This window comes from Tachyglossus aculeatus, chromosome 7 (genome assembly GCF_015852505.1).
Source record: "Tachyglossus aculeatus isolate mTacAcu1 chromosome 7, mTacAcu1.pri, whole genome shotgun sequence".
Taxonomy (NCBI): domain Eukaryota; kingdom Metazoa; phylum Chordata; class Mammalia; order Monotremata; family Tachyglossidae; genus Tachyglossus; species Tachyglossus aculeatus.
The window spans coordinates 33,321,820-33,338,301 of NC_052072.1; the positions used below are offsets into that span (position 1 = coordinate 33,321,820).

Sequence of the window (16,482 nt, forward strand, 5' to 3'; positions counted from 1 at the left end):
AGATGGTAAAGAGTTTCTGTTTGATGTGGAGGTGGGTGGAAAACCACTGGAGGCTCTTGAGGAGAGGGGAGAGGTGCACTCGATTTTTTTTTTTTATAAAAGTGATCTGGGCTGCATTGTGAAGTAAGGACTGGAGTGGGGAGAGACAGGAGGCAGGGAGTCTGATGCAGTAGTCGGGGAGGGAGGACTCAATATTGTTGCTCATCAGTCTTTATAGTGAATTGTAAGCATCCTGGAAATGGAACAGCAAAGATGCAGCAGACCTGATTTTATTCCAGTATAATTAGAAGTTTTGTTTTGTTGTCTGTCTCCACCTTCTAGACTGTGAGCCCATTGTTGGGTAGGGACCGTCTCTATATGTTGCCGACCTGCACTTCCCAAGTGCTTAGTACAGTGCTCTGCACACGGTAAGTGCTCAATAAATACGATTGAATGAATGAAGTAATTTTATCTCTTCTTTGTTTTTGAATTTTTTAAACTTAAGCTTTAGACATACTTGTTCTGTTTTTACTAAGGCTTTAGCAGTCTAAATGATTGGACAAGTCAGGGTGAAAAGAAAGAAAGATCTTTACAATAATAAGAAAGAAGCAGCATAGCCTAGTGGATAGAGTGTGGGCCTAAGAGTCAGAGGGACCTGGTTCTAAACCTGGTTCCACTACTTGACTGCTGTGTGACCTTGGGCAAGTCACTTAAATTCTCTGTGCCTGTTACCTCATCTGTAAAATGGGGATTAAGAATGTGAGACGTATGAGGGACATGGATTGTGTCCACCTAATTACCTTGTGTCCACTCCAGCACTTAATACAGTGCCTGGCACAAAGTGAATGCTTAACAAATACCACAATTATTTGTTATTATTATTGTTGGCAATGAGAATCCGTATCCTGGCAGAGAAAATGGGAATAGTAGATGAGAATTCTCCTACCTATAACAACCAAGGCAGGGACTCAGGTTTACGAAGAGTGTAAATAATGGGTGAGCATTTAAGTATTGAGGAATTACCTTTTTTATTTGCAGGTATGTAAATGTTTTTAAAATTCACTTCAAAACCAGGATTCTAAGCTAGGCAGTTGCACTGTGATTCTTACGAACAAAATTCCTTCCCACAGTGGCAGTGGATTATCACATAATACTAACTGTCATTTATTTGTGTTTTATAGGGCGAAGTTGGACATCAAGGGCCTCCAGGGCCACCCCTATTGGTTGGGCCTCCAAGTTCACGTCTCCACAAAGGAGAAAAAGTTTGTAGTCAAATCTATTCCCTTTCAGTATTGATGATACCAAATTGCATTTAAAGGAGCTAGTGTCATTTCTCTAAGTGACTGTCATTATTTGCATTTTCTACAATTTAGCTCTGAGTAGACAATTTTTGAATAGGAGGGTCACTGTCTTGCACCCTCATATTAGAAGAGTGATAGTCCAAACACATTGGACGATTAAACATATAGGTAAATAAAAGAACTCTAAATTGTAAGTAAACATCAAATGATTAAATTTTGTACCTTTAAAAGCTCACTTAAAATAGTGTTACACACTGAGGAGTGTAGCTCCCAATAGGGCATAGTGGATGGAGCGCAGGCCTGAGAGTCAGGAGGTCATGGTTCTAGTCCCAATCCTGCCACTGGTCAGCTGTGTCACCTTGGGCAAGTCACTTCACCTCACTTAACAGAGAAACAGCGTGGCTCCGTGGAAAAAGCACACGCTTTGGAGTCAGAGGTCATGGGTTCAAATCCCTGCTCCGCCACTTGTCAGCTGTATGTCTTTGGGCAAGTCACTTAACTTCTCTGTGCCTCAGTTACCTCATCTGTAAAATGGAATTATTATTATTATTATTCTCTGTGTCTTTTACTTTATCTGTAAAATGGGGATTGAGAATGTGAGCCACATGTAGGATAGGGACTGTGTCGAACCCTATTACCTTATATCTACCCCCGTGCTTAGAACAGTGTTTGGCACATAATAATAATAATAATAATAATAATGGCATTTGTTAAGCGCTTACTATGTGCAGAGCACTGTTCTAAGCGCTGGGGTAGATACAAGGTGATCAAGTTGTCCGACATGGGGCTCACAGTCTTAATCCCCATTTTACAGATGAGGGAACTGAAGCTCAGAGAAGTTAAGTGACTTGCCCAAGGTCACGCAGCAGACATGTGGTGGAGTCGGGATTCAAACCCATGACCTCTAACTCCAAAGCCCGGGCTCTTTCCACTGAGCCATGCATCATAAGTGCTTAACAAATACCACAATTATTATTATTACTGTTAAATTTGCTAATCTCCCTTTCTCTGAGCTGGTGGGGATGTGGCTTTTGCATGGTTCAGTAGACATTAAAAATCAAAACTGAGCCCTGTTGTTGGTCTGGTGCAAAGAGTGCCCAGTGAAACCTAAGACCTTGGGTTCTAATCCCCCTTCTGCCCTTAGACCTGGTTCACAGCGATGAAAATCAAACCTACATTCCTCCGTATGGTGAACTCCTATCTGCATACTTAACTCTTGCACTCAGTTGCCCCAGTGGGAACATGGGTGACAGGGGCAAGAGGGAACAAGTGGTATTCACTCATTCATTCAATCATATTTATTGAGCGCTTACTGCGCTCAGTCCTAAAGCCTCAGGAAGCAGCCTGGCCTACTGGCAACAGCACGGGCTTTGGAGTCAGAGGACATGGGTTCTAATTCCCTGCTCTGCCACTTGTCTGTTGTGTGACCTTGGGCAAAACACTTCACTTCTCTGTGCCTCAGTTACCTCATCTGTAAAATGGGGATTAAGACTGTGAGCCCGAGGGAGACAACCTAATTACCTTGTATCCCCTCCCCCCACCAGTGCTTAGAACAGTGCTTGGCATGTAGGAAGCACTTAATAAATACCACAATTATTATTATTATTAGCCAAGTCTAACCTGCTATTCTTTACAGGAGACCCAATCATCAAAAACCTAAATTGTCCTGTGGAGGAACAGATTCTTGGTTTGCGGCATCAGCTTCTTTGATCTGTTTTCATATTTTATCCTCTTTTTTCATTAATTGGTAAATATTAGGACATATTAGGCAGATATCAAATTTATTGGAATCAATCAATCAATCGTATTTGTTGAGCGCTTAGTGTGTGCAGAGCACTGTACTAAGCGCTTGGGAAGTACAAGTTGGCAACATATAGAGACAGTCCCTACGCAACAGTGGGCTCACAATGATTCTCCTCACAGTCAATAGAAAACCCTAGAACATATACTGTTATCATCTACTCATTATTCAGTTTAGTCATAATTTCTAATATTCACCATGCTCCCTAAAGCTTCTAAACATATAACAGAATCCTTCGGCACTGCATTGTGGGTTTTAATGAAGACATTTAGGGTACTGGTAAGAACAAGTCTGGGAGAAAATAGGAAAACAGTACTTGTCTCCCAACCTTGCAGAGATGTTGTGGGGATAAAATAAAATAATTGATGTGAAAGTGCTCTGGAAAAGCCATGCAAATTCAAGTTCTTGTTATTATTTTAGATGTACTAATCAAAGTAGGTATAAAGTGGAATTATAAAAGGGAAAAAAGAATACTTTTTTATTATAATACAAATGTTTCTGAGGAAGGATTTATTTCTGAAGCATTTGGAATTCAATCTCTAAGTAAAATAAGATAAATAAACTAGGAATGCTTCCTTGAACTAAATTGAACTAATCCTAGTTAAATCAGAGATGAGAAAGCAAATTCCATGCAGGAACCAGTCAATTTCAACTTTGCTCTTTAGGGGAAGCCTGGTAGAATATTTGTTGTCTCCAGAGTTAATGAGAATTGGCTAATTGTAATTGTGATTTATATAATAAATACTCAGTCAGTGTAAATGTGTCAGTGAATCCATTATACCTGATCACCTGTGGTTGAAAAGTGTTTACGAAAGCCTGATCTTTAAAATAACACTCTTTTTTCCATTTGCTCTTTAGGGCACAAAAGGGATGCCTGGAAAAAGTGGCCTCCCTGGCCCAGTTGGAGCTAAGGTATTTGATGCTCTCTAATTCTTGTGTATTAGATACCTTTATTAATGGGTTTCCCGATTTTTATGTTGAAGACTCTCTTAGTTGTTGGCTCAACATTGGCATAGGAATCAATCATTTTGAATTTATAATCTAACCCTTCCTTTAAGCTGCCAAGAGTAATTTCTATCTCTCCTTTTGTTTTTTCCCCATTGCTAAAAACTGTGATGGCTCTCATCTACATTTCATGTGCGTATCTCATATCTTTTCAAATTGACTGAAGGGTGAACCTGGAAGTGGAGTGAAGGGAGAGAAAGGTATTCCTGGATTTCCTGGTCTTCGGGTAAGAACGATTCAAAATGAGTGAATAGCAGTCCAAGCACTACCATATTTACATCCTGTTTCTCTTCCATGTTTTATAAAAGAACTTTAGACTCACATTTAGACTCACTCAGAAGCGGCGTGGCTCAGTGGAAAGAGCCTGGGCTTTGGAGTCAGAGATCATGGGTTCGAATCCCAGCTCCTCCACGTGTCTGCTGTGTGACCTTGGGCAAGTCACTTAACTTCTCTGTGCCTCGGTTACCTCATCTGTAAAATGGGGATTAAGACTGTGAGCCCCACGTGGGACAACCTGATCACCTTGCATCCCCCCCAGCGCTTAGAACAGTGCTTTGCACATAGTAAGCGCTTAACAAATGCCATTATTATTATTATTATTTGGGAAAATTCAGGATATTCACAATCTGAAACTAAACATGGGATTCTTTGACAATCAAGTGCAAATATATTTCAGTGTGTTGTGAATTATTATATCTGCTATATAGATATAGGGGCAGACTAAAATTGGAAATGATAGTGAGCCTAATCTCCCTATCTAGAGCTCTTAAGGATTCTGTAATTCCCTCTCGGGGGAAAAACCAATCTCTCTCCACCTTCTCCCTCATGCGCTGTTTGAAGGAGACATGCACTGCTTCTATTTGTTCTGCTACTCCCCAATGTGCCTTTTGGAAGTGCATTTAAGGATAAGTCTCGTGATCTCAGGGGAAATGATCAGGAGTGGCTTACTCACCAAATGAAGAAGCAGCATGGCCTAGTGGATAGAGCACAGGCCTAGGGAGTCAGAAGGACCTGAGTTCTAATCCTCCCTATGCCACTTGTCTGCTGTGTGACCTTGGGCAAGTCATTTCACTTCTCTGGGCCTCAGTTACCTCATCTGTAAAATGGGGATTAAGACTGTAAGCCCCATGTGGGACAGGGATTGTGTCCCTCCTGATTAGCTTGCACCTACTCCAGAATTTAGTACAGTGTCTGGCATGTAGTTAGCGCTAAACACATACAATTTTAAAAAACAGATAAACAAAAAGCAAGTGTATGTGCTTTCTGTACTGTTTCTAGCCTTCTGCAGATTTTGCCCCTAACTTTGTCCCTAAACCTGAATGTGACAACATCCTTGTGCTGTGCGTGGGAGTGGGAAAGGCATTCGAGTATTCCTATGCAATTCATTCATTCATTCATTCATTCAATCGTATTTATTGAGCACTTACTGTGTGCAGAGCACTCTACTAAGCGCTTGGGAAGTACAAATCGGCAACATATGGAGACGGTCCCTACCCAACAACGGGCTCACAGTCTAGAAGGGGGAGACAGATAACAAAACAAAACAAGGAAACAGGTGTCAATACCATCAGAATAAATAGAATTATAGCTTGTCATAATTTTAACCATTCTCTCCCTTCACCAGGTACCGCATTAGCTTCCACACTGAGAAGAATCAATCTTGTATTGACTTGGCAACTTTCCTTCAAAGTGTTTTTACAAGCCTAAGGAGCAAATTAACCATACAACTCTTTAAAAGTGAGAAAGTGCATAAAATAATATTCATTTAAATTCCATGCTCTCACATGTTGATTTTTGCATTTGGTAGGGTCATTCTGGTTCCTATGGATCCCCAGGCTCTCCAGGATTAAAGGTAATGGTAAATAATTGGTCTGATAAATAATTTAATAGTGAATTTAAAAGTAATCATGATGGTATTTGTTAAGCACTTACTATGTGCCAAGCACTTTTGTAGTAAGATGATTTATAGGAGGGTTTCAAGTTACCCCAAGCATACCTACGCCATTGATAAAAAGCGTTTTGGTTTTATAATTTTTATTATTATTATAGTATCATTATATTATATATAATATTATTTTATAATAATGTTATCTTATAATTAAATAATATGTTTTATATTATTTGGAGACATACATTCTGTAGCACTAGAAAACCCCAAACTAAATGACAAAAAGAGTTGCAAAGCATACTGGTGTCAGGGAACAAAATAAACCTTTTTCAAATAATAATGATAATAATTATGGTAATTAAGCACTTCCTACGTGTCAGGCGCTGTTCTAATCACTGGAATAGGAATAAACAAATTGGGCTGGACACAGCCCCTCTCCCATATGGGGCTCACAGTCTCAATCCCCATTTTACAGATGAGGTAACTGAGGCACAGAGAAGTGAAGTGACCTGCCCAAGGTCACACAGCAGGAAAATGGCAGAGCTGGGATTAGAACCCATGATCTTCTGACTTGCAGGCCCGTGCTCTATCCACTATGCCATGTTGCTACCCTATAAAAGCTGAGACCACAAATTTGTGTTAGCTTACTCCAGTAAAATACCAAGATATATGTTCATGGATGTTTTTAGGGGGAACCTGGAGAAGTTGGCATTCCTGGGAAGTTTGGATTTCCAGGCATAAAGGTAATCAGATCTGTTGGTGTTCCCTGTTGAACCTTCTCTCAAAATAAGAACTCCTGACTAAAAATTGTTCCAAAGTTTTAATTTGGAAAGATCAAAGAGTTTTCTGTGACATTTTTAAGACATAAAGCATTAACAAAGAATGGAGGGGAATATTTTACACTTTTCAGAAAAGTGAAAAAGTAATGCTCATAAGTAATGCACCTGAAGGGACTGTGATGTTGCTACCCATTCGGTTTTTTAACTACATATTGTATCTCATCCCTGAGCTTCATGATGCTCTTCTGCCTGCCCCAGAAATGCTCCAATGGTGGTGGTTGAGGCAATAATATTTTCTCCCCAAAATGCAAGGACCCATATTTTCAAAGCCCATACTGAATATCACTGTTGAATTACAAAGCTGCAATTTAGGAATTGCACTCCAATGCACTAAGGGTATGCTAAAGCCATGAATGGCTTAATACCTCCTAGATGTATTTGGTTTATATCCATGGAGTATCTTATTGATCTGAAGAACATGGAAGAAAAGGCACATTTTCTCTCCTTTTAGAATTCCACCCAATTTCCGCTGTCATTGGACAGCTTGCATTTTTTTATTTAAAAGAAAGGTCCTTCTGATCCTTCTAATGTTGTTAGCAGATGAAAATATGGCTATCCCTAAAAAAATAAATGAATGCTTTCAGGGAGATCCTGGAGACCGGGGGGAACCAGGGCCACCAGGTATTATGGTAACTCCACCTGTTCCACTGAAAGGTTTGTACTTTTTTTGTTAATCTTTTTAAATAAAAAACAAAAAACCCACATTTTAATTCATGGTTACAGAATCATATTTTTAATTCAATGGGATAGGTACCTAGTTAAATATACTTATATGATGGTTTTTGGAGTTTTAATAATTATAGATGGTATAATAAGATGACCTTCCTTTTTAAAAAATAGCAGACTAAATATAATAATAATGATGGCATTTATTAAGCACTTATGTGCAAAACACTGTTCTAAGCACTGGGGAGGTTACAAGGTGATCAGGTTGTCCCACGTGGGGCTCACAGTCTTCATCCCCATTTTACAGATGAGGTAACTAAGGCCCAGAGAAGTGAAGTGACTTGCCCAAAGTCACACAGCTGACAATTGGCAGAGCGGGGATTTGAACCCACGACCTCTGACTCCAAAGCCTGGGCTCTTGCCACTGAGCCATGCTGCTTCTCTTTAAAGACAATGAAACTAACTCATAATGGTGCCATGAGTAAACAAACAAAAAGTATAATGTTCAAGAAAGAAAAGTTGATAAATGGGAATTCAAACAGTCATTTCATTTCATTTTAATTTTTTCAATGAATTTGCATTCAATAAATCTTGCTATTAAAGAACTAAGTAGGACATATGTTGCCAACTTGTACTTCCCAAGCTCTTAGTACAGTGCTTGGCACACAGTAAGTGCTCAATAAATAAGATTGATTGATTGATTGATTGACAAGTTTCCAGTCCACAGTCTTAACTATGCTTTACCAAGTATGACAAACACGATGTATTAAATCCACAATTACACTGTTTTTGGAAAGGACTTCCAGGAGATCCGGGAGTTCCAGGTCGCTATGGAGAAATGGGATCAGTTGGAAAGGTTGGCCCACCTGGTCCCTCAGGTAAACCAGGTGAAGACCGGGCAGGTAAGACTCTCACTTTCTTAAACCCGAGTTGGAAAGTTTCTTCAGAAGAGCTTGAGTGAAGTAAATGACACTTTGCCATTGTCTGAAACCACCCAACTCACTGCTTTTCTCTCCTTGGGATTTGGAGTTTACACAGAGACTTTAGACTCGTTGTGAATTGCACATAATTGATGGCCTCCAAAGTTCATACATGAGACACTGCCTCTGACTACATGCTCTTTTGAAAAATGGTGACACCTGTAAGGATAAAGGTGACCAACATCTACTACATCTGTTTATAAAAGGCCAGTTCCACACACAGTCAAGAACTATTACCAGATCTGAACGTACGGTTGCTATTTAATTCTTCTGTGAGAGTGTGCTGGCAAATAATAAAGAAAAATATGAAGATGTATTGTTCTGCTGCTCTCATCAAACCAACGGAATCCATACATCCAGCCAGTAAAATCCACAGTCTTAAGTTCTACCTACAAGACCATTTCTCTGACTAGCAGTTATCAATTCTTTGTTCATAATACATAGTGGCAGATGGATTTCTTGCTTTGAAAGGATTGCTGGGTTGTTATTTCAATGCTCTTTGCAGGTACCTTCATTTTCTAGGTGTTTGATATCCACTCAGTCTCAGTTGAATATCATTTGGGGTGTTAGTATCATCATTCAATATTTGGATGATGCCAACCATAATAATAATAATGATGATGGTATTTGTTAAACAGTTACTATGTGTCAAGCACTGTTCTAAGCACTGGGGTAAATACAAGGTTATAAGGTTGTCCCACATGGGGCTCACAGTCTTAATCCCCATTTTACAGATTAGGTAACTGAGGCACAGAGAATTTAAGTGACTTGTTCAAAGTCATTCATTCACTCACCAATTGCAAGCAAACAAGTGGCGGAGCTGGGATTAGAACCCAAGACCTCTGACTCCCAAGCCTGTGCTGTTTTCACTAAGCCATGCTGTCATCACAGTTCTCAGAACATCTGTATAACAATGTTTATATTTTTCAGTTCTTACTGTTGTACAGTAAGTTAATGGGAGATAATTCATACATCTTAGATACATCCTTGGGTTCTTCCTCTTTTTTGGTAAGTGGAATATTGTGTTGGTGCTTACAAGCTGATTCTTGATAAATTACCCATTCTACAAGGCTTTTAAACCCATATGGCCCTTGTTTCAGATTCTCTATCCATACATTAAGTTCTCCCATGATAATCAGTTTTTTGGGTGTTAGTCTTTCTGTGATGAACCTGACAGATCCTTGCAGAATATATCCTCTTCCTTATAAAAAATTGGTCATGGTGAGTCAATATGCTTTAATCATGTTCTTATAATTCCTTGTACTTCTGTTGTAACAGTAGGTGTTGGGTCAATAATAAATCACTCAGGAGGATTTATTGCGGAGCACTGTTCTAAGTGCTTGGGAGACTACAACAGAGTTAATGTTAATGATGCTTTGAGATAGAATTGATGCAGAGAGACCAGTGAGGACACTGATTCAGTAGTCCAACTGGGATATTACAAGGGCCTGGACTAGTGTGGCAGCTATTCGTCTGGCAAATAAGGGGTGGAGACTGGAAGAACAGATGCAGAGGAAATGCTGGTGAGGAAAAAGTGGTCATAAATAAGAAGAGAACCAATGTCAGTAAATCCCAGATTGGGTAGTGTTTCTTGGATAAGAGTGCTGCTGAGAGATTTAGGAAGATCTAAAATATGGTAAATTCCTTAAAATTTGGCAAGGAGGAGAGAGCAGTATCTGTGAAGTGAATAAGGCAGAAACCAGGCTGCAGACAGGCAAAGAGAGAAAGGGAAGCCAAAGGGGTACATGACCTGATTTAAAATGCAATTGTTTCAACCAGATCCTGAATTGATACTCAACTGAAAGATTACAACCACATAGACTGTTTTCATCGCCTTTTCGTTTGTGTGAAAATGGAAAAGAATGCATAGTTCTGTTAAGAAACAAAGGCATTCAGGAGTCTGAGGGAAACTAGCATTGGTTTCATACCGGACAGGAACAGCCACTGTGTTTATTCATTAGGTCTATGGGAAGAAATTATTTAGTTCATAATTAACAGGGTTCCAGAAAGTAAAGACTGAAAAAGCCAATCTGACTAAATTAAACATTTGAGAATTTGTTTGAACTGATAATCTTAAAATAAGCAGGAGCGGAAAAGGGACAAAACGTGAAATTGAAGTGAACTGATGGCATTTTTGTGTTTGCAGAGTCTCAATATATAATAATAATAATGATAATGATGGTATTTGTTAAGCGCTTACTATGTGTGAAGCCCTGTTCTAAGCGCTGGGGGGATACAAGGTGATCAGCTTGTCCCACGTGGGGCTCACAGTCTTAATCCCCATTTTACAGATAAGGTAACTGAGGAACAGAGAAGTTAAGTGGCTTGCCCAAGGTCACACAGCTGACAAGTGGCGGAGCAAGGATTCAAACCCATGACCTCTGACTCCCAAGCCCATGCTCTTTCCACTGAGCCACGCTGCTTCTCTAAATATATATTCTAATATATTTGAAGTATCGTTTTCAGCCTTACAATGTCTGGCGGGAAAAATCTACTGAATGTATATCTCTTTGGAAGAAAGGTTTTGTTCTGGGGCTCTGACTTTTGATTTCTCCAGTAGGAGTGACAGGGCCAATGGGATCCCAAGGAGCACCGGGGGTTCCAGGTCCCCCAGGGGAAGTTGGTGTCCCTGGAAAAGCAGATGCCCCACAGGGAAAGCCCGGGAATCCAGGATACCCAGGCATACCAGGAGCACGAGGAGAGCAGGGTCTGCCTGGACCAGACGGTAAAACCATTGTTATCTCTGTTATTCAGGATTTATCTGACACTTTGCAAAGAGGAAATTCTTCAATAATTTTCTTTCATTACTCTTCCTAGCGACTCCATGAGAGGTTGGTTTGACTCTCCATTTTGCGAATGAACCAACTGAAATCAATTGAATCATCCATAAACACATGTATTATCACTAAAAGAAAGATTTGATGATTCCGATGATTTTACATTTTATTTTTGCTGAACAAGATTCCATCTGGTGTAAACTGGAAATGTAGTTTTCAAGGCTATTTTTAAAGTTGTAATTGTTTCCTCTAATGTATCAATCAATCAATTGTATTTTTAGAATGCTTACTGTGTGCAGAGCACTTTACTAAGTGCTTAGTATGTATGGGTATGTAATGTGTGTGCTATCTTTCTTCCTTCTCTAGAAAAGGTGGATAACTGAAGTTGCAACTAGTTCCTAACAGCCACACCCTGATCCTTAACACATCCAAACACCTTACCTAGAAAATAGTTGAATCAATTAACCAGTCAATTATTTATTATTGAGTACTATTTTGCACTAAAGTACGAGTCTACTGCTACTGAGTTTCAGTATCGATCCCTGTACATGCTAAAAAATCTGTGCTTGGCCCAGTTGGCTTATTGTGGCTGCAAATTGTGGTGTACAAGTTTCATACTGGACTAGAAGTTGGCCAGTACTGAACTGGAAGTAAATTTGTCTAACTTTTAAGGAGCACTGTGAGGATGCCATTCCCGCTCTGGGAGTTGTAGAACCATTAAAGATCCCATGATCATCATTAGAGAAATGGTGCTGCCTAGTGGGAAAAGCATGAGTCTGGGAGTCAGAGGACCTAGGTTCTTAAACCCGGCTCTGCCACTTCTCTGCTGTGTGATGTTGGGCAAGTCACTTCTCTGTGCCTCAGTTACCTCATCTGTAAAATGAGGGTTAAAACTGTGATGCCTATATAGGACAGTGACTGAGTCCAACCCGATTGTGTTGTATCTGCCACAGGGGTTAGTGGAGAAGCAGCCTGGCTCAGTGGAAAGAGCCTGGGCTATGGAGTCAGAGGTCATGGGTTCAAAGCCCGGCTCCACCAACTGTCAGCTCTGTGACTTTGGGCAAATCACTTAACTTCTCTGTGCCTCAGTTACCTCATCTGTAAAATGGGGATGAAGACTGTGAGCCCCCCGTGGGACAACCTGATCACTTTGTAACCTCCCCAGCACTTAGAACAGTGCTTTGCACATAGTAAGCGCTTAACAAATACCATCATTATTATTATTACAGTGCCTGGCACATAGTAAGATCTTAACAAATATTATTGTTGTTGTTATCATTATTATTACTAGTCATCTGTATGCCAGAGACTTTTAGGTCAACCTGGGTTCCTGTCTGGTCCAGGGACACTCCATCCATTGTTCCGTGCCTCTCCCCACTCTAGGCACAGGGCCTACAGGGGATTAGAGGAATATTCTCATCCCAATCAAATTTGGATTTGCATTGTTGCAACCTAGCTTTATGGGTTGAAGCTACACCAACCTGTTCAGGGTCATCCACCCAGTATTTCAAGTCAGGTTGTGCAGAGTACAGTACTCTAGGCACAGCATAAATTGCAACTAAATTCCAGAATATGTGGATCTGACCTCAAAGAGTTGAGAATTTATGGATTTTTCCCATACAGGAAAAAAACTAGCATTTATTAATAAAAATAAGGAAAAGGAAGTCTATAATAGAAATTACCTTACTTTCCCCCTTCACTCTTCCACCCTGCAAAATAACCAAAGCATTCAAACTAAGAATCAAATTATAAGATTCAAATGCCAAACATACTTTTTTTTCTGACAGTTTTTCTAAGTCTTTGAGAGTTATAAAAATGGGATAACTAAGAGTGATGCTTGATGGTGAAAAAATATCCTGGGGCTGAGGAGAGAAGGGGAAAAGGAGGACTAGGTAAAGGGGAAAAGAGAATGAATACATATGTGAGAATAAATGAAAATGTCTTTTGGCTCTCCTATCTGTAACTTATTTTAATGCCTTTCTCCCCTTGGAGACAGTAAGCTCTTCATGGGCAGGGAACATGTGTCCCATCTCTATTATGCTATAATAATAATGATAGCATTTGTTAAGCACTTACTATGTGCAAAGCACTGTTCTAAGTGCTGGGGGGAGATGCAAGGTGATCAGGTGTCCCACGTGGGGCTCACAGTCTTCATCCCCATTTTCCAGATGAGGTAACTGAGGCTCAGAGAAGTTAAGTGACTTGCCCAAGGTCACACAGCAGACATGTGGTGGAGCTGAGATTAGAACCCATGACCTCTGACTCCCAAGCCCGGGCTTTTTCCACTGAGCCACGCTGCTTCTCCCCTCGTTGGGGTTACCATCTGGGGGTGAGCCTGGAGGACCCCAGAGGCAGTCAGGGAGACCTACTATACCAAGTGCTTAGTACAGTGCTCTGCACACAGTTAGCCCTCAATAAACACCATTGATCTAAGGAAGTGATTCTTAAAAGCAATGCTTTTCCCCCATTAAGTTGTGTTCTGTACTGCTGGGCCTCCTGGACCTCAAGGAATGAAAGGAAAAGCAGGACCTCCAGGAAGAAGCGGTGTGAAAGGTGAAAAAGGCAAGTATGCAAGAACAACTGATTTCCAGAGAATAGGTTCAGTTTCTTAGATGGGTTTAAAGATGACCAGTAAAGGAGTAGAGGGGCTCCATAACTTCGTTTTTCCTCAGATATTAGATTTGTAACTTAGTTTTTTTGCATTTACTTTATTATGAACAAATACAGGCAACAAATATGTGAAGAAAAAAAAAAACCAAAGACCCAGGACTTATTGGGTAAAGCAAGCATTCAGTGGTACTGACACCTGCTCACCTAGGATGATCGCTTCCCCTGCTGTGACCAACGGGCTCTCCTGTCCTTTTTCACAGCTCTGAGGCTTTATCTTCCACTTCCTCTTGGATTAGAGAGATATAGGTGCAGGAACTCACTGGGTAGGAAAGCTTTTTTAAGCAGTTACAGGGCAGCTCGAGAGAGTGGAAATCATAACTCTGAAAGGATCCATTGATCAGATTGGTGAAAAAGCCTCTATTTCCACATTATAGTTTAAAGTTCATTTTCTTCAGAAGGAAAGGCAAACACACACATATCCCCATTCTTTATGTATCTTAAACTGTTTGGTTAGAAATTTTATACAATAGTAGTGAGACTTACATTCTTGGGAACCAAAAACATGGACCATATGACCTCTCCTCTGGAATGAACAAAACACAGAGGGAGGTACAACTCACCAGATTTTTTTAAGGATTCAAATTTGGAACTGAAGACTCTAGTCTGTTGACTTGAGCCCAGCTGTATGGGGTGGATCTAATGCTCAGTGCTGAGGTAGTGAACAGCACTGAAGCTGACTCTAAAGAGTTTTTGTTTGATGCATTGTGAAACAGGAAACCTGGAGAGAATTTTGAGGAGTCTGAGCTAAACAACATTTCTAGGAGATGATCCATATAGCAACAAATAATAGGGATTGAAGGGAGGGTAGATTGGAGCTTCAGGACCTTGGCTGAAACAATAGCCTAGCCCACAGTATGATCAGAAGCTCATCCAGGGTCATAGCTGTTGGGGTTAGGGGGGAAAGGTTGGATACAAGTTGTGCTGTGTAGGAATGATTGGCAGGATTTGGCCGTAGATTGAATGCAAGAGTTGAAAGACAGCGAGGAATCGAGGATGACCTCAAGTCTGTGAGCTTCTGGGACCGGGAGGATGTGGTGTTATCAACTGAGGTGGGAGAGAAAGGAGGAGGAGGACGGAGGAAGAGTATCCAAGTTTTGCTTTCTTTTCCTGGCTTCCAACAGGAAATGAAGGTGCCTGTGCCTGTACCCCCTGTGTCACTGGCCTACCAGGGACTCCAGGGCTCCCTGGAAGAAAAGGAAGGAAAGGAGAGCTGGGATTTCCTGGGAGACTTGGAGAAAAAGGTGACAAAGGCTCTCCCGGGGCAAAAGGATATCCAGGACCATCTGTGAGTCACTCCTGCTAATTGAAATTTGCACCTTACATAGGGATATTTTAAAATATCTGTGTATCAAATTTGTCCCCATTTTACAAATGTTTCCGTTTGTACACATTTAAAATAATAATAATAATAATAAGAAGAAGAAGAATGGCATTTATTAAGCGCTTAGCATGTACAAAGCACTGTTCTAAGTGCCAGGGAGGTTACAAGGTGATAAGGTTGTCCCATGTGGGGCTCACAGTCTTAATCCCCATTTCCCAGATGAGGGAACTGAGGCACAGAGAAATTAAGTGGCTTGCCCAAAGTCACACAGCTGACAAGTGGCAGAGCTGGGATTTGAACCCATGACCTCTGACTCCCAAGCCCGGGCTCTTTCCACTGAGCCACGCTGCTTCTCATTTATATTTTATATATTATATTATTGGATTATATTTTCTTTTATATTTTATACACAGCAACTTCATATTTTCAGGATGAACTGCTGTAGGTGAATTGCTCCTTGCTGAACTGCTCTGATTCAAAGTTATTGAATTACAAGGAACAACCCTCTTGTAGAATATTCTGAAAATATAAAGCCTCTCCGTCTGTTATCCGATAGAACAGGATACACTTGTTCGCGTAGTAGAATTTCAACCAGTAAGATCTAGTTGAAATCTATTTTGGATATCAGGGGTTAGCTGGGTCAGAGAAAACAGCTGAGTTCAAACTCTGGTCTGTGACCAGGTAATCACTAAATTCTCTAAGCTGAAAAATTTGGTACTGAAAAAGTTGATATTTGGATATTTCTCTACAAAATAAATTCCCCAAAATATCAATCTCCAGACTGGGATTAGATCTGAGGATTTGAGTAGCTATTTGGCATGCTACAGGTAGCAAAACTATTGCAAAACAACTAAAACTGCTTCTCCTCTTTGGGGTATTTGTTCTAGTTCTGTCTCACGCTTGTCACAGAACAATTACAATCACAGATTATTTTAGAACAGTGGTTTGGGAAGATCAAGACACCAACAGGGAGACATGAGAAGGGAGACACCGAAAGGTCTTTTAGACTGTGAGCCCACTGTTGGGTAGGGACTGTCTCTATGTGTTGCCAATTTGTACTTCCCAAGCGCTTAGTACAGTGCTCTGCACATAGTAAGCGCTCAATAAATACGATTGATTGAAAGGGAGACGTGAGAAGGTACTGTTGGAAACAAATCCAGCAGGAGGCAATCTTATCACGCAGCAGCATATAAGAATTGTTACACATTGGTATTGTTGGCCACACTTGCACACACATGAACATCTCTGTGTCATT

At 40.5% G+C, this 16,482-nt stretch overlaps 1 protein-coding gene across 1 annotated transcript in view; it reads left to right on the top strand.

Moving 5' to 3' along the window:
- Positions 1 to 16,482, top strand: part of COL4A4 (collagen type IV alpha 4 chain) — a 123,571-nt gene that overhangs the window by 37,779 nt on the left and 69,310 nt on the right. Inside the window, exons 13-22 of the mRNA XM_038749161.1 lie at positions 1,161 to 1,241; positions 3,940 to 3,993; positions 4,253 to 4,312; positions 5,894 to 5,938; positions 6,664 to 6,717; positions 7,398 to 7,467; positions 8,277 to 8,381; positions 11,017 to 11,184; positions 13,709 to 13,798; positions 15,028 to 15,191. Coding sequence (XP_038605089.1) covers positions 1,161 to 1,241; positions 3,940 to 3,993; positions 4,253 to 4,312; positions 5,894 to 5,938; positions 6,664 to 6,717; positions 7,398 to 7,467; positions 8,277 to 8,381; positions 11,017 to 11,184; positions 13,709 to 13,798; positions 15,028 to 15,191 — 891 coding nt within the window. The remainder of the gene's footprint in view (positions 1 to 1,160; positions 1,242 to 3,939; positions 3,994 to 4,252; positions 4,313 to 5,893; positions 5,939 to 6,663; positions 6,718 to 7,397; positions 7,468 to 8,276; positions 8,382 to 11,016; positions 11,185 to 13,708; positions 13,799 to 15,027; positions 15,192 to 16,482) is intronic.